This window comes from Chanodichthys erythropterus, chromosome 1 (assembly GCF_024489055.1).
Source record: "Chanodichthys erythropterus isolate Z2021 chromosome 1, ASM2448905v1, whole genome shotgun sequence".
Classification (NCBI taxonomy): domain Eukaryota; kingdom Metazoa; phylum Chordata; class Actinopteri; order Cypriniformes; family Xenocyprididae; genus Chanodichthys; species Chanodichthys erythropterus.
In genome coordinates, this window is record NC_090221.1 from 11910469 (window position 1) to 11933811 (window position 23343).

At 36.9% G+C, this 23343-nt stretch overlaps 1 protein-coding gene across 2 annotated transcripts in view; it reads right to left on the minus strand.

The window, feature by feature from the left end:
- Positions 1 to 15491, minus strand: part of rnf130 (ring finger protein 130) — a 45195-nt gene extending 29704 nt beyond the window's left edge. For both annotated transcript variants that reach the window (XM_067387947.1, XM_067387938.1), the window contains exons 1-2: positions 15355 to 15491; positions 14622 to 15039 (exon numbers count right to left, since the gene is read on the minus strand). In XM_067387947.1, coding sequence (XP_067244048.1) covers positions 14622 to 14895 — 274 coding nt within the window. In that variant the 5' untranslated portion in view covers positions 14896 to 15039; positions 15355 to 15491. The remainder of the gene's footprint in view (positions 1 to 14621; positions 15040 to 15354) is intronic.
- Positions 15492 to 23343: the final 7852 nt, after the last annotated feature.

Below are 23343 nucleotides of genomic sequence, written 5' to 3' on the forward strand. Positions count from 1 at the left end.
GTACTGAAAGTCCTTTAAGGTCGAGGTTGGTGTTGCATAGTACATCTTTGACTTTCCAGCGTTATCAGTGCTGAGAGGGCATATTTGGGTTCGTAAGGAAAGCTGGTGAAATCTGGTCTTCTATTTGAACTTTCTCCAAGTTACGTAAGGTTATATAACAAGCTCCATGACATCCCAAAAAGCAAGAACACAAGAAACAATCGGAACAGTTTAGTTCAACTTTGACATAGAAATATTTAAACTCAATGTGTGTGACCTCAGAATGAGAGTTTGAGTATTGAAGTCCATTTCACTTCTTGTGGAATAAAAAAAGCACTTTCCATAGTGCAAATGAAACTCATGAAACTCATTTTAAGACTGGTCAGTAAAAAAATATTTAACCTTTACAACCTCAGGAGGTCAAAGAAAATTGTAATAAAGTTAATGTAATTTTTTCCAAGTTGCAACCCTGTTTTGCAACCCCTGGACCAAAATGTTGGACACGCCTAAATACAATTAAATAACCTGATTTGTGTGACTGTTATTTTCTAACAATAAACATTAAATAAACATAAAAAATACCCAAAATTAAATGCATATGATGGATAAAATTAAATATATATCCATGGGTAATAGGTTTAACCAGTAAATTAGCCTAAATTAAGCTGTAACTCAGTTGGGCCTAACTAACTTGGGACCATACAATGGTTTGTAGTTACTTATAATTCCCATAAAATAAAGAAAGTACTTGTTTGAACATTTTGCCTTTCAATAACTGTAACAACGGTGGAAAGGTAAAGCCTAATTAAGGCAGTTAATCACATGTTAAAAGTTTAGTTCAGCCAAAAATGAAAATTCTGTCATTAATTACTCACCCTCATGTCATTCCACACCCGTAAGACCTTCGTTCATCTTCAGAACACAAATTAAGATATTTTGATGAAATCCGAGAGTTTTTTTTTGTCCTCCATACGCTATTTATGTTGCAGCTTCCAGGTTCTACGTCCGAACAGCGGCTCAGTATTGGCCAACGCCTGTTCACGTGAGCAGCACGAGGCATCCGTGTGATGCTGACACTGGAGCCGGTCAATAATGAGCCAGCATTTGGCTGTAAACATGGAAACGCAGCACTGCACCAACTGCTTAACAGACTGACAGAGAAGAGGAGAAATTGTTGAATAAAGTCATTATTTTTGTTTTGTTTATGCGTACAATAAGTATTCTTGTCGCTTCATAACATTAAAGGTGCCCTAGAACTTCTTTTTAAAAGATGTAATATAAGTCTAAAGGGGCGGTCACACTGCACTTTTCGTTCCATTGACTTCCATTCAAACGCATGCGAATGCGTCAGACCGGAAACGCAAGCTCGTGTGAAAAATTTCGCATTTCGCTGCGTTCCAAAGTTCAAGTTTGGTGAACTCTGACCTGCGAATTCGCATCACGTGAAGACGTGCGACCAGTAGAAGATTGATTCGTCCCGGCATGACCTCTTGGCTGAATTAAAAGAATTATATTTTTGCAGTAAAGTCGAGTAGGTTCTATATTTTTACATTTTAAATGTATTACTTTAAGTTATGTGTTGAATTCATGTTTATAAAAAAGACGCTGTAGACCGTGACGTCATATCATGACTGTTACAGCATCCGAAAAAATGCTCTTGTCTCCGTGAATACAGTAATAAACGATGGTAACTTTAACCACATTTAACAGTACATTAGCAACATGCTAACGAAACATTTAGAAAGACAATTCACAAATATCACTAAAAATATCATGATATCATGGATCATGTCAGTTATTATTGCTCCATCTGCCATTTTTGCTGTTGTTCTTACTTGCTTACCTAGTCTGATGATTCAGCTGTGCACAGATCCAGACGTTCTGCCCTTGTATAATGCATTGAACATGGGCTGGCATATACAAATATTGGGGGTGTACACCCCAACTGTTACATAACAGTCTGTGTTATGTTGAGATTCGCCTGTTCTTCAGAGGTCTTTTTAAGAAGGAGGAAACAATGGAGTTTAAAACTCAGTGTATGTCTTTTCCGTGTACTGAACTCTTGTTATTCAACTATGCCAAGGTAAATTCAATATTTAATTCTAGGGCACCTTTAATGTTGAACCAGTGTAGTCTCGTGCTACTTTTCTGGACACTGAATGTGGTAATTTCGTTGCTTTCAATGGAGGATAAAGAATGGAGATTTCATCAAAATACCTTAATTTGTGTTCCAAAGATGAAAAAAAAAGTTTTACGGGTGTGGAACAACATGAGGGTGAATAATTAATGACAGAAATTTTAATTTTGTGTGAACTAACACTTTAAGTTCACTTAAGGTTGTGCACAAAAGGTGGACACACCAAACTATTACATTTTTGGAGATACATTTTGTTAATTAAAAGTTTTTTTCCCCCTACACTAACAGAATATCAATTTGATAATGACAGAATTATGTCATTGCTGTATGATTGTTGGATACAGTCAAGCAAATCAAGACCTCTGATGTGAAAACACCAAAAACCCCATTTTAAAGGGGACTTTGTTTAAACTGTATCCAATTTGTGTAAACTGCCAAAACTCTCCATCTGTCAGAGAGAGAACCATGTAAGAAATTCATCAGCAGCAATGTCATCAGTTTGTCTGGTCATCATATGGTAACAACAGTAACTCCTACAGAACATAGCACCCAGAAACAAGAACCAAATACAATCTAATACAATATTTCTTATATTTTTATCTTTATCTTACTTCTTTTTCTTTTCTTCAAAATCTGATGTAACATGTGACTTATCCTTTAGATTAATTCATGATCTAGTTAGGGCAAAACTCACACAAATGTAAGTGTAATCTTAATAAGATGTCATGCTGGAGAATTTAGATGGATTAAGTAGTAGTCTTGCTCTACTTAATACACAACCGGAAATTATTTGAACTTAATGACTCAGCGTGTTAGATACCCCAATTTCAGACACAATAAGATGCCACCATCTTTGCAAAAGCTTGTAAAATCAAGTTTTGTTTGATCTTTTAGAAAAGAGAAATGAACCATGTCATTCTCATTTTAAATATCATTGCATCATCATTTAAATGTACTAAAGGCAAAAATGACAAAATGCAAAACAAGAAAACATTCAAATGCATGTTCTCACATATCCACTCTGCTCTCTAGTAAAATGGATAGTATTACAAATTCAGAACATAAGTTACAGTCATCAAAACTGGATCCTGTTATGAAGCTTTGATGGTATACATCAGAACTATACCACGTAGCTGAAAAAAAAAAAAAAGGACTTGAATATTCGAATAGAAACAAATATTATTACTACCAACATCAGAACACAACACACTTCTAATAGAAATGTTATCAGTCGTTCTGGACAAAATAATGACCCATGGTTTTCAGAGCCAATAACGTTGGTTTAGAGGCTGGTCAAGCAATCTGGCACTAGGTCATTTTTACCAATCATTAGCTGGGACGATCTGCAAAATCAAATCAGGATCTTGTCCAATAGGTAGTCAGAGCATTATGGTTTTCACAAATTAAATGCGGTGCCGGAGGACATGTGCTTCCTAGAAATCCCTGTCTCTATTAATTATAATCAGACAATGTGGAGCATGAGAGTTGATCAGTGTGAGTTTGAAAATCAAATTGATCCTGTGTATCTGGGACATGTCTGTCATCACCGAGCAGGGGACATCAGCATTAATTATTATGTCTTTATAATTCAATCTTTATATTCGGTCTGAATGAAATAACCTACATGCCTTTGTAAATGATGCACCTCTCAATGGAAATAAATGTTGTGATGTTATTTCCATCAAGAGGTGCATCAATTGTTTGGTCAAGATATGGTATTGACAATGCAAGAGGTGAGCACTCTGTAAAGTCTACTCCAGCACATGCCAAAGACTTTCAATGAAATTAAGGTCTGTACTCAGAGGTGCCAATTCATGTGTGGAAATGATTTTTCATGCTCTCTGAACCATTCTTTCACAAATTTAACCCTGGTGAATCTTGACATTGTCATCCTGGAATATGGACCTGATGCGTCTTCCTACATGGTTGTTTAAGAAATGAAAAGCTACACACTCCATCTTTAAGGGTTAAAAGATGTGTTGCCAAACATAAAACATGCTAGAAACATAATAATCACTATAATAATGATCCATTTATAGATTATTAGTATTTGCCTCGTAAAATCCAAACAGCAACTTTTTTTTGGGCTGGGCAGTGTATTATTTTACGCTTATGCGTTTGGTAAGAAATGTACATTGCAAAATAAAAAAAAAATAAATAAAAAATCAAGCCAACAACAATTACAAATATAGCTGCAAGCAGCAATTACGGGGCCAAGCACAAAAACGGCACAAGAAGCCAGCCAACATGGCTGGGAGCATCAGACCAACAGCAGCAGTGAGCAATTAGAAAAAAAAAGTTAATAGAATTTTTGTCAAGTTTGTTATAACTTTTGACCACAAGGTGGTGCTGGTCCAAAACTTCTCATACTCCTTCAGGGCATTTTCCTGATGACCCATACCAAATTTATGAATTTTGGTCAAACCCATCAGAAGTTATAAGCAAAAATAGCCATTTTTCATATCTCCACTCCAGTAGGTGGCGCTGCGCCGAAACACTGTATGATGCCTCAGGTCATGCTTGTGATGACATGTACCAAGTTTGGTCTGAATATGATAAAGCATTGCAGAGATACAGCTGCAAGAGTCATTTTTGCATCATATCTCAAATTGTTTGCTCTGGTATACGAAAACGGTTTGACTTATCGACTTGAAATCCATAACTTTTTGTCGACATGGTCTGAAGATGACACGGTTCAATTTTGGTGAAAATCGGAGCAACGGTCTAGGAGGAGTTCGAAAAAGTAGGTTTTTAAAGAAAAACAATATGGCGGACAGGAAGTTTAGCTAACTATGGCAAACTTGATATCTATGTTCTCAGCATGACCCACAGAATCTACTGAGACCAGTTTCATTACAATCGGTTAATATAGTCAAAAGTTATTAGCATTTTTGTAAATTTTGTTATAACTTTTGACCACAAGGTGGCGCTGGTCCGAAACTTATTAAGCTCATTCAGGACATTATGCTGATGACCCATACCGAGTTTCATAATGATACGCTAATGCGTTCGTAAAATACAGCATTTTAGCACAAAATTCAAAATGGCCGACAGCTGAAATGGCCAATATGGGAAAATTGGATATCGTTCGACTCAAGATGATGCCCCAAATCCAACGAGACCAAATTCATGATTTTTGGCCAAACCCATCAGAAGTTATAAGCAAAAATAGCCATTTATCATATCTCCGCATCACTAGGTGGCGCTACGCCGAAACGCTGCATGTTGCCTCAGGTCATGCTTGTGATGCCATGTACCAAGTTTGGTCTGAATACGATAAAGCGTTGCGGAGATACAGCCTTATGTCTATTTTTGCAAGCACTACATACAATTTGTTTGTGTGTTTTTCGAAAACGGTTTGAGGAATCGACTTGAATTCCATAACTTTCTGTCGGCATGGTCTGAAGATGATGTGGTTCAATTTTCGTGAAAATCGGAGTAGCGGCCTAGGAGGAGTTCGAAAAAGTACGTTTTTCAGAAAATTCAAAATGGCGGAAATATTTTCATGACGGAAAATTACGTCATAGGGTGCAGTCGATTCGTCTTGACCCAAGGAATCAGAGGAAAAAAGAATTTTGTTTCTAGCCCTTATGGTTCAAAAGTTATTGACATAAACATAAGTGCAACTTTGGACAGCTGGTGGCGCTAGAGGGATTGAGTTAGAGATTCCAAATTTGCTATGGGCATAGTTCAGACTGTCCTCTAACTGTGTGCCAAATTTCACAACTTTCCCGCAAGCGGTTCTATGGGCTGCCATAGACTTCAAGAGCGGAAGAAGAAACGGAAGAAGAAATATAGCTGCAAGCAGCAATTACGGGGCCAAGCACAAAAACGGCACAAGAAGCCAGCCAACATGGCCGTGAGCATCAGACCAACAGCAGCAGTGAGCAATTAGAAAAAAAAGTTATTAGCATTTTTGTCAAGTTTGTTATAACTTTTGAGCACGAGGTGGCGCTGGTCCGAAACTTCTCAGGCTGCTTCAGGGCATTGTCCTGATGACCCATACCAAATTAATGAATTTTGGTCAAACCCATCAGAAGTTATAAGCAAAAATAGCCATTTTTCATATCTCCACTCCAGTAGGTGGCGCTGCGCCGAAACACTGTATGATGCCTCAGGTCATGCTTGTGATGACACGTACCAAGTTTGGTCTGAATATGTCAAAGCATTGTAGAGATACAGCTTCAAGAGTAATTTTTGCATCATCTCTCAAATTCTTTGCTCCGGTATACGAAAACGGTTTGACTTATCAACTTGAAATCCATAACTTTTTGTCGGCATGGTCTGAAGATGATACGGTTCAATTTTGGTGAAAATCGGAGCAAAGGTCTAGGAGGAGTTTGAAAAAGTAGGTTTTTAAAGAAAAACAATATGGCGGACAGGAAGTTCAGCTGAATATGGCAAATTAGATATCTATGTTCTCAGCATGACCCAAGGAATCTATTGAGACCAGTTTCATTACAATCGGTAGATATTATCAAAAGTTATTAGCATTTTTGTCAATTTTGTTATAACTTTTGACCACAAGGTGGTGCTGGTCCGAAACTTCTCAGGCTCCTTCAGGGCATTGTCCTGATGAACCATACCAAATTTATGAATTTTGGTCAAACCCATCAGAAGTTATAAGCAAAAACAGCCATTTTTCATATCTCCACTCCAGTAGGTGGCGCTGTGCTGAAACATTGTATGATGCCTCAGGTCATGCTTGTGATGACACATACCAAGTTTGGTCTGAATATGATAAAGCATTGCAGAGATACAGCTTCAAGAGTCATTTTTGCATCATGCCTCAAATTCGTTGCTCTGGTATACGAAAACGGTTTGACTTATCGACTTGAAATCCATAACTTTTTGTCAGCATGGTCTGAAGATGATACGGTTCGATTTTGGTGAAAATCGGAGCAACGGTCTAGGAGGAGTTCGAAAAAGTAGGTTTTTAAAGAAAAACAATATGGCGGACAGGAAGTTCAGCTGACTATGGAAAGTTTGATATCTATGTTCTCAGCATGACCCAAGGAATCTACTGAAAACAGTTTCATTACAATCGGTTAATATAGTCAAAAGTTATTAGCATTTTTGTAAATTTTGTTATAACTTTTGACCACAAGGTGGCGCTGGTCCTAAACTTGGTATGCTCCTTCAGGGCATTGTGCTGATGACCCATACCGAGTTTCATAACGATACGCTAATGCGTTCGTAAAATACAGCATTTTAGCACCAAATTTAAAATGGCCGACGGCCAAAATGTCCAATATGGGAAAATTGGATATCATTCGACTCGGCATGATTCCCCGAATCCAACGAGACCATTCATGATTTTTGGCCAAACCCATCAGAAGTTATAAGTAAAAATAGCCATTTTTCATATCTCCGCACCACTAGGTGGCGCTGCGCCGAAACGCTGCATGTTGCCTCAGGTCATGCTTGTGATGACAGTTACCAAGTTTGGTCTGAATACGATAAAGCGTTGCGGAGATACAGCCTTATGTCTATTTTCGCAAGCACTACGTACAATTCGTTTGCGTGTTTTTCGAAAACGGTTTGAGAAATCAACTTGAATTCCATAACATTTTGTCGGCATGGTCTGAAGATGATCTGGTTCAATTTTCGTGAAAATTGGAGTAACGGCCTAGGAGGAGTTCGAAAAAGTACGTTTTTCAGAAAATTCAAAATGGCGGAAAAATTTTCATGACGGAAAATGACGTCATATGGTGCAATCGATTCGTCTTGACCCAAGGAATCAGAGGAAAAAAGAATTTTGTTTCTAGCCCTTATGGTTCAAAAGTTATTAACATAAACATAAGTGCAACTTTGGACAGCTGATGGCGCTAGAGGGATTGAGTTAGAGACTCCAAATTTGCTATGGACAAAGGTCAGACTGTCCTCTAACTGTGTGCCAAATTTCACAACTTTCCCGCAAGCGGTTCTATGGGCTGCCATAGACTTCAAGAGCGGAAGAAGAAGCGGAAGAATAATAATAAGCGTACGGAACGCCAACAATAACAATAGGTGCCTAAGCACCTTCGGTGCTTGGCCCCTAATAATAATAAGCGTACGGAACGCCAACAGATACAATAGGTGCCTAAGCACCTTCGGTGCTTGGCCCCTAAATAGTAGACAATTTAACCTGGAATACTGTACATAGCATAGACCCAGTTTCACAGAAAGGGCTTAGACTAAGCCAGTATTAAGCCTTAGTTCAATTACGGCATTTTAGGAACTTTTATAAATGTGCCCTAGAAAAAAACATTACTGGTGCGCATCTTGAGACAAAAAAATGTCACTGACATATTTTAATTTATGTCAGTGTAAGTTGTTTTCAGTTAAAGCAGCTCAAACATGCATTTTAGTCTGGGACTAGCTTAAGCCTTGTTTGTGAAACCGGGGGATAGTGTTTCTGTAAAAGGTGCATAATTCACCCTTCACAGTATTCAGAGAAAAGACTCAAAAACTGATACCTATAATCCACAAGTCTCAAGAAAGAAAACAGTTTTAAACATAAAATAAAATGCAAGTAAATGCATAACACATCATCTGCATTCTTTTTAAGACTACACTCATTTTTATCTTTGTTTTTGCACCTTTAACATTGTCGGCACAACCACGACAGGCATGTGCAAGCTTAGGAATGCTAGATACAATCAGCAGAAGCCACAAGACCACCTGCACAACAACCAGATAAACGTCACAAATAAGCCATATCTCGGTGTGGTATCTCTCATGTCTCCCTATGGGAGTAGGAAAGATACAACTTGGTCTGTGCAAACCTGAACAGCTGGCAAACTGTTGCTGGATATGATACCGAATGTGATATTTGCATCACACTAAGAACAATTTTCAGGTTAATCTACAACAATTACTTTTAATCACTTCAAAATGACATAAATCACACTTTAAAAATTCCAGGAAAAGCTTTCACAGTCATTCATCCACAGCAGAACTCCACAATAGAAAATGTTGTTAGACTGATATGTAGGTCAATCCTGACAGAAGTGCACATGAGAACCGTTGATGACAAGGCACATCACATCATCTACTGTATTTTGTTCTGACTATTTGGGTGCTAAGAGGTAAAGACATGCTGAAGAGAGGGAGAGAAAAAAGGAAGATACTTACTTGCATTCTTAATATACTGGAAAATATTAAACTCACAATTTCTAAAGAGTGAAATCACATTAGAATAGGCCCTATATCACAGTGAAGTGAACATTGGGGGAAAAACTGTCAGTTAGGAAATATTATATTATTAGGGCTGTGGTGAAAATAGAAATCTCTCAATTTTAATTGACTCAATTGACTCATTTTGATAAAATATGTATTCACAAATTACCGAAATAATAAATAAATGAAAAAAGGCATGTTACAGAGTTCAAAAAGTCCTGCATAACAGGAATGATGCCTCCGTTGATGACAAATACTTGGCTTGTTATAGTATATTTAACTGCTGCTCATCAGCAGAAATTGTGTTTGATGAGCAGATGACTACATATATTCAGTATAGACTCACAGAAGTGCTGCTCTGTGCATGATAAGCTGTGGGACAAAAACAAGGAAGTAAAATATGTGCAACTTGTGACTTCTTCAAGAGTCTCCAAGTACTTGCAAAGGCAAATGACCTGTGAAAAAAAAATTATTCAGGTTCAACTCAACCAATCACTAACATCATTGAGACTTCAAGGGATGACTTAAAGTGCTTCTATAAAAACAATCACAATATACAACGATATTTCAAACATATTCAGAATTGGCGCAAAACCCATTAAGTTGTTGTGTGAATATAAAGCAAGTTTTCAGTAAATCTTTACCAAATCACTACAAACTCCGTTCAGACACGACACTAATTTGATTCTCAGCAGCTCGTCTCCTAACATCGTGTTCATCTCAAATGAGAAAACATTATGAACTCACATGCACCCACACAGAGGAAAATCATGTATATTAAGAAAAACACAGGCAGGCAATTTGCTTCTTCAACCCTGCTGACCATCTCCAACCTCACTTCATATGACAACAACACCACTGAAATCAATGGCCCAACATTACTCCAGCTCACATTTCCTGCCTGGATCAATTAGAAGCATATGATACGTAACATGGTTCCTGTCTGTTCTTTCATCTGTTTCTTTTTACAAATGGATTTTTTTTTTCTGTTCTTTCTTGAGTAGTAGCAATTTAAACTGTTTACATGTCACATGATATTTAAGGAACCTCTCACAAGTAACCTACAAGTGTTAACTTACAGAGATATCTTTACCTGATTTAACCCATAAAAACTTAATTCTGTTGGTATAAATTAATGTACTTAGTTTGCTTCAGTGGTATTCAAAATATTTTTGAATATTTTTTTCATGTACTTACACTTGGCTTTAAGGAAGCAGGAAAGAAATTAAAATGTTATGACAACACATGGTGGAAAACTTAAATCAAATCTTATAAATGTATGAAAACGTCTTGGGTTTCAAATGTAACCATGGTTCCCTGAGAAGGGGAATGAGACACTGTGTCTGACAAGATGCTATGAGGCGTTCCCCATAGCATCTTGTCAGATGCAGTGCGATCGAAAGGGAACTGTAGCATTAATATTTTTTATTAATATCCAATATGTGTGACTTAACTGTATAGTATAATCTCTATGGAATACCACTCAAGCCACTATCTTTCTCCTATTGCAGCCCTTCAACATGAAAAAAGAAATGAAAAAGGAAAAATAAAAACCAATTTCAGAATGAAGAAAGTACAGAAAATGTCTGCTCAAGGTTATATCACTAGCTAACCATTTAAATTAATTCAATTTAATCAATTAGCCTACTTGATAAAGATGGACCATTGAGTTACTTGCCCATTGGCCAACTTGTCATGTTCAGGACATGGGGTGAATCTAATTAGCCCTTATGTCAGGGTCTTTTACTACCATTTGGGCTTGTTCAAGCATCATAAATCCCTACACACTGGGAATCATGCTACAGGATGCTTATCACCACAAATATTCATTACCTCCCACAGGCCACAGTCTTGTTTGAGGCTGCTATCTCTTTGGCTTGATGGTTCATGTCTGATTGGGGGCTTTGCTGGACTGGCTTTTATTGGACGCTAAGTTACCTCTGCATACTGGCAGGTGATTTTCTGTCTCACTACCCATTAGCTAAGTGTGGTTTGTTGTTTTGCCAGAACCCTAATGATGGCAGCAGCTGGTGGGGAAACAGAGAATTGAAAAAAAAAAAAAAAAAAAAAATGGTGTGTCACAAGACCCTGCATACCTTCTGTCTGTTTCACTTTCTCCTTTTCTCTCTTTCTATAGGATGACCTAAAAGCAAGAGAATCTTTTTGTGCTCACAACCTTGTTTAGACGGATGAGCCACTGGTAAGCTATCTGAGAAGCAGGAGGAGAGATAAACAGAGGTCAGACGAATACATTGAGGTCTCCTGGGGAAATATAATCTTGAAGCAGTCAAACAGGAAGCAATGTGCTGCTTGTTTTTTTTTTTTTCTGAGTGAGACAGGCTCACTAAGGCATATAGTGACTTAGTAGTTTTTCAAAGGCAAATATAAAGCACAGTGTTATGTTCTGTTAAGTGCTGGAGCTCAAATGTTGATGGTGACTGCTTTAAACAGCCTGTTCTTGTATGGCTTATAATGAGAGTTAATAGGGATGGGGACAGTTATTTGTCTTCAACCTGCTGATCATTCTTAAATTTAGGGCTAGTATTGTTTTTAATTGCAGCATGCATGTACAAATTGCAAAAATCACCACATTTTTATTTGTAACTTTGCAAAATATTTGTAAACCATAGTAGATTACATATCTTTACTTGGAGCAGGTAGTCTCAAAAGAACACAAACACAACTTAAGACGATGCGTAGATCACGGAGTGACATGACATGCTGCTTGGCTAAAGCTATAGGACTTCCGGGATCCGATCATGTAACAGACAGGCACTGTTTTACAGCTGAAGCGCACTTGGATTGATTTGATCACACAAATAGCAATGTTTTGATTTACCAAGCGCCACAGAATAGGACCAAACAGCTGCAACAGCGCTGGAAGATCATCACTCATCAACCAGGATCTTATTACTTGTTTATTCTATGTACTTTTATGTTTACTACATGTAGTACTTGGAGGGTTTTTTGGACCCTTGCCTTGACTAGTTTACCTAATCCATTGCATGGCTTGAAGACATATATACATTGAGAATACATAACTACAGCACACTCACTTCATTTTTCCTCATGTGTCTGCTGCATGTTTTGCGCATGAGCCACACACACCTCAAAACTACACACTGTGAAGACCTTGTTTAATCGACCATTGATAAGTTTTATCGATTAAATTATTATCAACAATTAACGATCGTCAATTAATCATTAACATCCCTAATCCTGGCCTGAAAGTGATTAGAGTAACAGAGGAAGTGGGTGTTACTGCTTACAGTATGTCAGTACTCTGCTCTCTTTATACAAAATTTTCTAATAAGAATGATTACCTTACCTCAGATCCAATTGAAATGGCAATAAAAGAAGTGGAAGTTTAGCTTTGGATTTACTGTGCAAACTTAAATGATAGAATGTCTCCTTCAGCTATTGTCTTTCTTGCCTCACTGCAAACAGGGGAATGGATGTGCTAATGTCCTTGAGAACATATTTCATATGAAATATAGAGCCTGGTGTCCCTTTTCCAGCTCCTGACTGGATCAGGATTAATGACCTCCACTGGGTTCACTGGCTAAATGACCAGCAGGTCAGACAACTGCCTCGGGTCAATTCAACACACTAGCTTAACTAGAACAGCAAGTAAGCTGAAAATTGGTACAATGAGGGATGGACACGCGACTTAGAAAAGTGCCCTGCTGAAGTCATCAAAAACAAGGCTTGAAAACAGAATTCAAAATATATGATGATCAGCAGTAAAGATCCCTTGACTGCAATGGTTGGCATTGACAGATTCATCTTCTTTAATCTTACCACAATGGCACAAAACCAAGTCAAAGTGCCCTGCACCTCACTAAGCATTCTAATGGTGCTATAAATATTGATTAATAATTGATTTACAGAGAATCTCAGTCTCAAGGATTTCTGGTGATTTCTGAGCATCCTGTAACCGGAACAAGCAGAGTATAAGAGAACAACTGGGTTAGAGAGAGAGAGATATACATCCGAACACTGGAAGACGACACCAGCCATCCTAAGAATGATTATGGATACTGCACTTCCCTCAAGCCATTCAATACATTCAGGAGGATCTAGCAAAAACTAAATGATTCAGCAAAATTTCAAATATCAAGTACAATGGAGATGAATTTACCTAAATATGTCAGCTGAAACAGAAATGGGAGATTAATAAAGACAATCCACAGAGAGCGACCGCAAAAAGCAACTTTGGGGCCTGTGATTAAACACAAAGCAATTGAGCAACACCGGTTGGCGTCAAGCAGGCCACCTAGCATATGCTCTGAGATGCAAGAGCTGCTAATTTAGTGCAGAGGAGGGCAAGGGATGGTATTACTGTTATAGCAAACAAAGCAAGCCACACTTGTGTCCCTTATCCCCAACGTCACTGAATTTTCAGAACAGAGCACACAGTGGTGCAGGGCCTCTTGAGGGGAGGTTATGCAAGTATATCGTACGGAGGGTGTACAGTTCTGTTTACGGAGTCATCATTGCAAGAGAATCAGCCAAAGCATGGCACCTGAATATCCACAAGGTCTCACATGATGCTACATAATTGCCCTCTCAGCGACTTAGAGTATAAAATTTATGTGTGTGTGTGTGTGTGTGTATATATAATATATATATTACATATACATTACATATATATTACTATAAGTGGTAAATATTCAACATCAGTTTTTTTTCCTGTTGTTGCACAGTATAGAGGAAATGACATGACAATCATGTGAAGATATCACAGGAAGTTTCTGATCTGCAAGCCCACATTTTTTACTTTCGAAAGAGTTATCTTACATTAAGCATAATGGATTTTAACATTATTGAAAAGGTGACACAATAAAGAAAACCATAAAGCGTATTAGGTTCTCTATGGAAACAAAACAGTATATTTCTGAAGACAAATAAAAGTTATGGATAAAGTGAAGATTTCTATCTAATATAAGATTAGCTGGTATTTTAGTGGCCCAAGCTGGTTTAAGAATACATTATTATTATATAATGATAATAATAATAATAATAATTAAACCCTACGGGCTGTGACTCCAGTTGGCCATCCAGCTAAAGCAGCTGAAAACCAGTCTACCCAGAGACCAACTTAAACCAGCAAAGACCTGCAAACCATCTTAACCCTGATTTAAAGAGAAGAAGAGCTGTAAAGCATCTGTTCAGGTGAAATATTTTTGAACACCTGTGTAAAATATAGACTACTTTAAGATGCTTTTTCCCCCAACACAGGGTTATTAGAAGACAGTTATTGATAACCTAAGCTAGAGCATCTGTTCTGGTCAAATATTTTTGAACACCCGTTTAAAATATCAATGCACATACACACACTCACCCCCATTAACAGCAGCAGGTGCGATCACAATCCCCTTTGCCTCTGTTTTGGGAGAATTCTGCCCGTACCGCCCGTCATTCTTCGTCACCATCTGTTGAGGATTGCCTTTATGGTCCAAAACGGTGGCGTTTACAGTGGCGCTATAATAATCCTCCTTGTTCACCATAGTTTTATCGGCACCGATAGACAGAGTACACCTGGGCGAGACGAAGGCAAGGAGGAAGGCGAGAAGGCAGCTGCTGCATGACGCCGGCGCGGCCAATCTCTTCAGCATCTTCGGCAATGTCTTCACCGATCAACGCAACCCGACTCTGCGAATCTTTCAACGGTCAGCGCTCTGTTTCAAGAGCCCTCATGTAAACATGCTGTCCTCCTCTCAAGCCACAACCTGCATATGGTGAGCCATGCGTGGCTTCCCCTAACAGAAAGAAATGGTAGATAGATTAGTCGACGGTACAACAAAACGCGTGGATTTCATTAGAGATGCTCGAATCTGTATAATAAAGCCAGTTTGCTTTTATTAAAGGCCGTTGATTAGGCTTCTCTACAGGCCCTATAACTAGTACACTGGCTTTTAACGACTGTTAAAGGGCAACAAATGTGTCTCTTCTGGTGTCAGGACTGCTTTGTTCGTGCAACCAGCCCTGACAACCAGCTGCTATGCAACAAAAACACCTTTCCTCACGCGCTGAGATTTTCATTTATTAAAAAGGGTTATGACGAGATATCTTACCTGCTCGGTCGTTCCACTTGTATTATTTACAGTTAAACTCTCTTTGTTGTGATATTTCAAAGAGCCGTGGCTCGTTCGGCCATAGGCAGACCAATGTGTTGCTGTTCTGCTTTTTTCCTTCTTGCCCAACACTGAGTCGTACGCGTTTGCGCATGCGCGAAGCAGCGCGTCTCTCACATTGTGAGATCAGATCAGTGGGGAAAAGCACAGGGCCACATCACCATCATCTCAAAATGCGTATGCTGGACCTTAATCAACCATTTAATACCAGTGGCAGCATTCGAGGCCGTATTCTTTTGAATATGAAGATTCTAGAGTTTACAAAGAGTTGTTTATGTAGGCATATTTTATGTTTTGTAGCCTACTTTATAAATCTTTTTTTTATTTTTATTTATTTTTATGTTTTTTTACATCATGTAATTGACCAGAACTGTTTTATTTCATTTGGCTCATCTAAAGAATGACGTTTATGTAAGTAAGCATGAATGTAAAGCATAATACAATACTGATGATGTCATAATACAGAGACAACTTCCATATTTGGTAGCATCATATAAAGGTATGGTTATTGTTCTGTAAAGATTAATCATTCTCTTGTACATAAATTGACATGACAATGCATAAACATCTCAGTGGCTACACTTGTGAAAACCCAGAGCACAATTTCAAATAAGTAACGGTAAGACTTTACAATGGTCTAATTTGTTAACATTAATGCATGCTTTAACATAAACCAACAATGAGCAATATATTTTTTTCAGGATTTATTCATCTTTGTCAATGTTAGTTAATATAAATGCAATCATTTATTGTTTATGTTAGTTCAAAGTGCATTAACAGATACAACTTGTACAACAAAAATGTATTAGTATGTTGAAATTTCTTGAACTAACAGTGAGCAATACTTCTACAGCATTTATTAATCTTGGTTATTGTAACTAATGTAGTTCAGTAATGTTAAAGTCAACCTGAAATCAAAATTTAAGTTTTTTAGATTTTAGTATGAATATGTAAGCTTTAATGTTATGAATAAGCTGGTGTGTTCCAAAACAATGACAAATTTCCAAAACAATGACAAACTTCCGCTAAAATGAATCATGGATTTCCATGACATCACATCGCACTTCAGCTTCTCATCAAATCTTCTGTCCAATCAAATGCTCTCTAGAATCTGAAGTCCCGCCTCCTCCTACACTATAAACAGACACTTAAATCGGTCATTTATTCACACATTTACTAGTTTCTACATGGTGGATGGCACATATATACACTAGAGAATAGGGATTGATTCAGACAGTGTAAATATGCTTTCCACTGACGCAAATGAAGTCCATCTTTGCGTTAGTATAACGTGAACCGCCGCAGCGCGAGCACAGTCTGCTCTGGCCCAGGGACACGAGAGCACAGAGAGGATCATATCTGCGAGTCGGCTCAGACCACGAAGGACCCATTTAAATTCTGCACAGAAAGCTATATTTAAAAGTGATATAGAGGAGATTAGGAGGATAAACAATTAGATATTAAAAAGGAAACAGAGGTTTTGCTGAGTTTAACGGCTCTGGCCGAGCTGTGATATAAACGAAAAGGGGCGGGGCTGTTCGATATGTTGCCCTGTCTTCCTGTTTCAGTTGAAATTATACGTCAACATATTGAATAATGCTTCGCGTACCAAGACACTTCAGCGGGCCTTTAATAAATGAATCCTTATTGAAAAATGTTATCTAAATAACTAATTGTTTTGCATTATATATTCAATGATGTTACTTTATTGTTTGCAGGCTTGTATATTGTTTCATTTGACTAAGTAAAATATGTGCTCACTGGAAATGTTTTGTGATTAAATGAGTGAAATCATATTTGGTGCCCTGCAGAACATGTGGCACAGCTGGCTGCATCTGTATAGCCAGATGGTATGAAGGTGCACTGGACGACAGATCCAACTAACAGTTTATGATGGTCTTTTGTTTTATTTTGTATTCTTTTCTTTTCTTCTGCACAATATAACAAACAAATCCTTATTCAATCTTGACAAACAGTAGGAGATCCATGGATCCATCATAGTTTAATATTTCCTCCCTATTGTCCATATGTTCACCTTTAAACAATTACCTTTAACTGACCACCATATCTATCTATCTATCTATCTATCTATCTATCTATCTATCTATCTATCTATCTATCTATCTATCTATCTATCTATATAAAATTTCTTGTGTATCCAACAATTGTAGAGATCAGATTTTAGCTGGACCACATTGAATATAAATAATTATCACCCATCATATATCTGGCTCTAGTGGAGGCCATAATCCATTACAATAAATTCTAAAAACAAACTTTGCTATTCAGTGTAATTTCATCAGATATACTCCTACTATAGTGAATGAATGATGAATGACTCAAGATTATGAAAAATTAAGTTTCATGTTTTTTTCAGCTTTGCATTTTTATTCATGATTCCAGTACATTTGTCTATATATGCATTCCTCTTCTTAAATAAAAATTGTTTACTCCCTCTATTTTTCTTGTATTTTTTGCATTATTATTCCAAAAATGCAGGATTGCTGTAAGACTGATAGTGAACACAGCTGATGTAGTGTATGTACAGACATGATAAATGGCATACTCAGACATGATCAATATGATGGAAGACTGAAACTAAATGTTGCATAAGAGTAAACAAGGCATGTGAGTTATTATAAGGGAAAAAGAATACATTTAGTGTTTTGTCCAATTGTCATTCGTATGCATCAGAAATGTAATTATTTCAATATTTCTTAAGTTTCACAAGATTTTGATTTTGGAACATGGTTCAACATCTCAAGATCTCAAATAAACCTAATGTGTAAAGAGACATGGTGGGAGATGTTTGAATCTAACTCAGACTGAAAAACTGTCCTGTGTATCATTATTATTATTGTAACGTCTCAACAATAATAATGTTAATTTTCCAGGTCAAGAGTGCAACCATTGCGCCCTCTAGTGCTCACTGTGTACATCTACACTCTTAAAAATGAAGGTTCTTTATTGGCATTGGTTTCATGCATAGGCCTAACATATGAACAGATTATAACAATTATAACAAATTGCTGTTATTATTGTGTTTTTTGTGATAAAAACTAATACTTCAAATGTAGTGATTGTAAATACAAATCTTTCAAATGATTCAAAGAAAAAAAAAGAAAAAGATCTTCTTACTGTTAGGCCAATTTCATACAATAACCTTTGTAATTGTTATTAATGGCAGCTATTATATACCCTAAAAAAAACTTTAATATTTTAATGGAACAAAGTGTTATTTTCCTTCTCTCTCTCTCTTTTTAAGGAATTTTTCTTTTAAAGACAACGCATGTTGAGGGTAAAGTACGCCTACTTCTTTTGACCAACAACCCCCATATAGCATCTTTCATTTCTTTCCAGATCCAATCTCTTCCTGTTTACAGAGGTGCGGACATGGGTATAAAATACATTTCAGACTGTTTTTACTGTATGTGTGTGTGTGTGTGTGTATATATATATATATATATATATATATATATATATATATATATATATATATAGTTTTGAAGTCACGGTTCGGTACGGGTTTGGTACAGCAGGGTGAGAAAACATTTTTTTTCTCTCTTTTTTTTATTAAACAATGTTTTACTGTGTCTTTAAATGTATTCAATAATCAAAAAAATAAAAAAAAATCTTATGGATTAAAAAAATCTCTGCTAATGCTATCAGGGAGCCCTACTTACATTACTATAATAAAGGTTACAATTAACAACAGAGCCCAAATTATTAAATTCAGTTGCTATTTATTTTTTTAGATATAATCATCAACACTCAAATAATAATAAAAATGTATGTATTGTAAACATGTAAATTACACATAAGGTAGTTTTTGCATTAACTTCAATTTTTCCAATTTGTTGTTAAAACATTTTCACAGACTCAGTGGCTGTCATAACCCATTTTCATGATTTCAGGATTTATTTAGGCCTTACATTAACAGGTTAAGTAAAATATAATTAATATAGGCTAATATAGAGCATATTTAGCGAAACAGCGAACTAACAAGCTGTTGACGAATGGCTTTTCTGAGGTAATGTTAAATGTAATACTATGTGACATATTGTTTACAAACTGTTTTACTGACATCTTTCTGATTACACCAAATACGATATACGTTTCTACTGTATTGCTCAACATACCTTCATGTTCATTCTGAAGTAACGTTAGTTAAGCGAAAGGGATGATCGCGTTCACTCGCGCTCCGTTTGAACTGAGGCGCCTAAAGTGATCTGTCACCATCAAAACGGCATTTATTGTTTGAAATTCGTGAAAAAAACATGGACAGAATTTGAAAGATGGCACTTTGTTTCCTATCGAAAGTAACAAAACAGAGCTTATTGCGATTATTGGTGGTTAATGCTGGTTTAAAGTGGTTACTGGTTAGGCCAACAGTATCGCGCGCCCCCCCTTCTGGACTAGAGTGTGGATCTCCTATGACTGACAGTATTCGTCTAATCGGTCTTTGTCAGACACGTGATTTTGTTGTGTGTGACGTCACCGCGGCGCCATATTTGTGGTATCCCTGCTGACTGTGAGAATGAAAGAGATTACACGAGTTGAGATAACAAGCAAATAACTCGCAAATATGAAGAAGCACAAGAACAAAGTTAAAATTTCATATCGCGATAAACTCACCAAAGATGCCAGGGACCGTTATTTGGAGAATTTTTCATCCATTCATAACATAGATCTGTACGAGCTGACTGCAGTAAGTTGGAGTGCTACTGACCCCGCATTGCTACCTAAATCATCATACTTAAATATTGTTAACTGTCTTGTTTATGGCATAAACGCATAGTGAACAATTTAAAAACTATAAATCCCTCGAAGATCACAGATATTTCACTAATGGGTGCAGGATTTATTTATGTTCTGAAGGAAGGACTGCGATAACACAGTATAGTAACGATAATGATGTCGTGTTAACTATATAACAAGTGCATGATTAAGGATGGTTTAGTATTATCAGGAAGAATTTTGAACTAATACTACCCTTTTTTTCATGCATTTTTTTCCTTTATTGCATTAAGTACATAAACCAATGTATAACACAATAAACATTGTTCCAATAAACAAGGCATCATCAGAGATGTATGTAGAATTTAATAGTGTATTTTATTACAGTACATTCTGATATAGTATACCTTTTAGACCTACCTCTGTGTTGTCTGGGTCAATGACATTATGAGTCTTTTTTTTCTTTTTCTTTTTTTTTTGTCCAAAGGCCTTAATAATAATAAAAACAAAGATATGTCATGCAAGTTAAATATCTGATTTACAGATTGTGTATATTATTAATTATCCTGTTAATACTATAAGTGCATATAACATAAATCTACAAATCACCCTGAAAAATTTAATTATACATGCTTTATTGTTCATGCAAGACTGGATAAAGCATCAGCACATTTTTACACTACAATTCTACAAAAGATTCAAACATGCGCTGATTGGATGGTTTCTCTGTGAAAATCTCAAAACAGTCAGTAATCTCTGCTACTCTGTATTTAAACAAAGGAGACATATTTCTGTGCAAATCATCTCTGTATGCCCATACAGCTGAAAGCTTCAGGTTTGCATAGATATGACACAGTTTCATTGAATGTTCTGTATACCGTCTCAGGGGAAACATTAGAAGTGTTGTGCAGGCAGACCAAATCTGAGGTATATTAAGGTTCACAGAAGCATTTTGAAATTTGTATTTGTTGCGTCTGGAATCAGAGGCACAAAAAAAAAAAAAAAAAAAAATATTGTAACGCCATAAAGGTTCCCAGGTTTGGCAGACCCGTATAGTACATTAACATCATCTCCAAAACAAACATCAGACATCCTGTACATATCAAGTCGGTTTACTTCTGCACATGCAGATCACCATCTCCTCCAGCCTCCTGCATCTTCTCAGTGTGAAGATGATCACTTTCTCCAGCCTGATGGACCATAGTGTCAGCTGACTGACTTGGGTAAAGTTGGTTTTATATTCGCACATCCGTATTCAATAGCCTTGTTAATCACACTACATTGGACATTCAGTGGACATTCACAAGTAAATATGCCATTAAACAATACTTGCCTATTTTGATCGACTGTGAAAAATGTTATAAGTTGACAATCGTTGGTCGTCAATATCATGTCGCTGCTTAAAAATTCGCAAACATTAATTTATTGCATATTTATTGGAAAGTCTGAATTTATCAGAAGTCTGAATGTGCAAATATAAAACCAACTTTACCCAAGTAGCTGACTGGATTGTTTTTCCTTAGTGTCTGTGTGTGCATCTCAATCAGCTCTGAGCTCTTGAATCAGTATATTGTGTATACAAATTTTGTGACTGAGACCGTCCTGATCAGTGCCCTAACTAATGAACTAGGGAGCTGATTGAGACACAGCCTGTGTTTAATGCTGATGTGGCCTTAATGTAGGGAGGGATGGTGTCCAGTTGGGGTCAGTCTCCATAATCTTTAAGCAGGCTGATCTGCAATGAAATGAAAAGGTCCACAGACCACAGCTGTAAAAAGTAGTCAGAAAATTAGAATCAGTATATAGATACAGAGCAAAAATGTCGTACCTTAAGTATAAAAATGCTGTAGCAAAATTAAGAAAAATAAAATGTAGACATATTCAAGTAAAGGGATTCAGTTTAAATTGACTTGTTTCATAGCACATACAATCCAAAACAATGCGTTGCTATAACGTTTTCTACTTTAGAAAACAGAAACCTCTAACTTACCTTTGTGAAATGTAGAAAGCAAACATACTTGAATGGAGATATCTTGACGAAAGTGATGTTTTGCGTCTCACCGCGGCAACCCGTGCGATCCGGCGCCTCTGTTATTGCCTCTAACGTTACATACTCTCCGTACAGCCTTTTTTCAAGTAGGAAACCGACTAAATCTAATCTCGTAGTAAAGTTTTTGACATTTTCTATCGTGGGACATATTATTGCAGCTTTTCACACAACAAAAGTGTGCCATTTTTACAATGAAAAGTAGCCAAAGAAGAAACAACTCTGCACTGATACAGAGATTGTTTGGATACCTCAGAAATGGCGACGACACCCATAATGCACTTCGGTTTTCACGAGTGTGACGTCACCTGACAAAGACCGATTGCATGAACCGTGAAAGTCCGTAACGTGACGGTTCCGGGAAAATACCATTAACCAAAATTTATTCAGACACCTTGAACATTTAATTAATACACACTCTAAATGCTGGGTTAAAAACAACCCAAGTTGGGTTGAATATGGACAAACCCAGTAGGTTGTTTTAACCCATCTGTTTGTCCAACCTGCTGGGTAGTTTTAATTAACTCAACTATTGTTTAAAAATTACTGTATTGTCTGATTTTTAATTTCCAACCTTTTTTGGATTAATTTTAAGTCAGCCATGTAGTATTTTTTAAACAATAGCTGGGTTAAATAAAACTGCCCAGTATGCTGAGCAAACATTTAGCCGAACTGCTAACCGAAATTTTACCAAATTTTTAACAATTTTACCAAATTTGTATCAATTTTAGTCCTCTGTATTAAGAATTTTTGGGTATAATATGTGACAGTTTATTTTGCTATCCTCACTTACATAAATGAACTAGTGTCTTGCACCTACTAGTAAAAGTATACCATAATATACACACACACACACACACACACACACACACACACACACACACACACACACACACACACACACACACACACACACACACACACACACACAGTAACAACCTTAAAGTATTTCCATGAACTGAAGCAGGAGGGAAACGTGTAAACGGGAGATCACATCTGTTTATGCTCAGAAACTGAGAGAGGAACGACTGGGACTGAGAAACTCTTTGATTGGTCTAAATTCGTGGAGGCGGGGTGAGAAATCCCCCATGACAGCAAAACTATTAAAACAATTTTTCAACACAAATACTAAAGAGGGAGAGAGA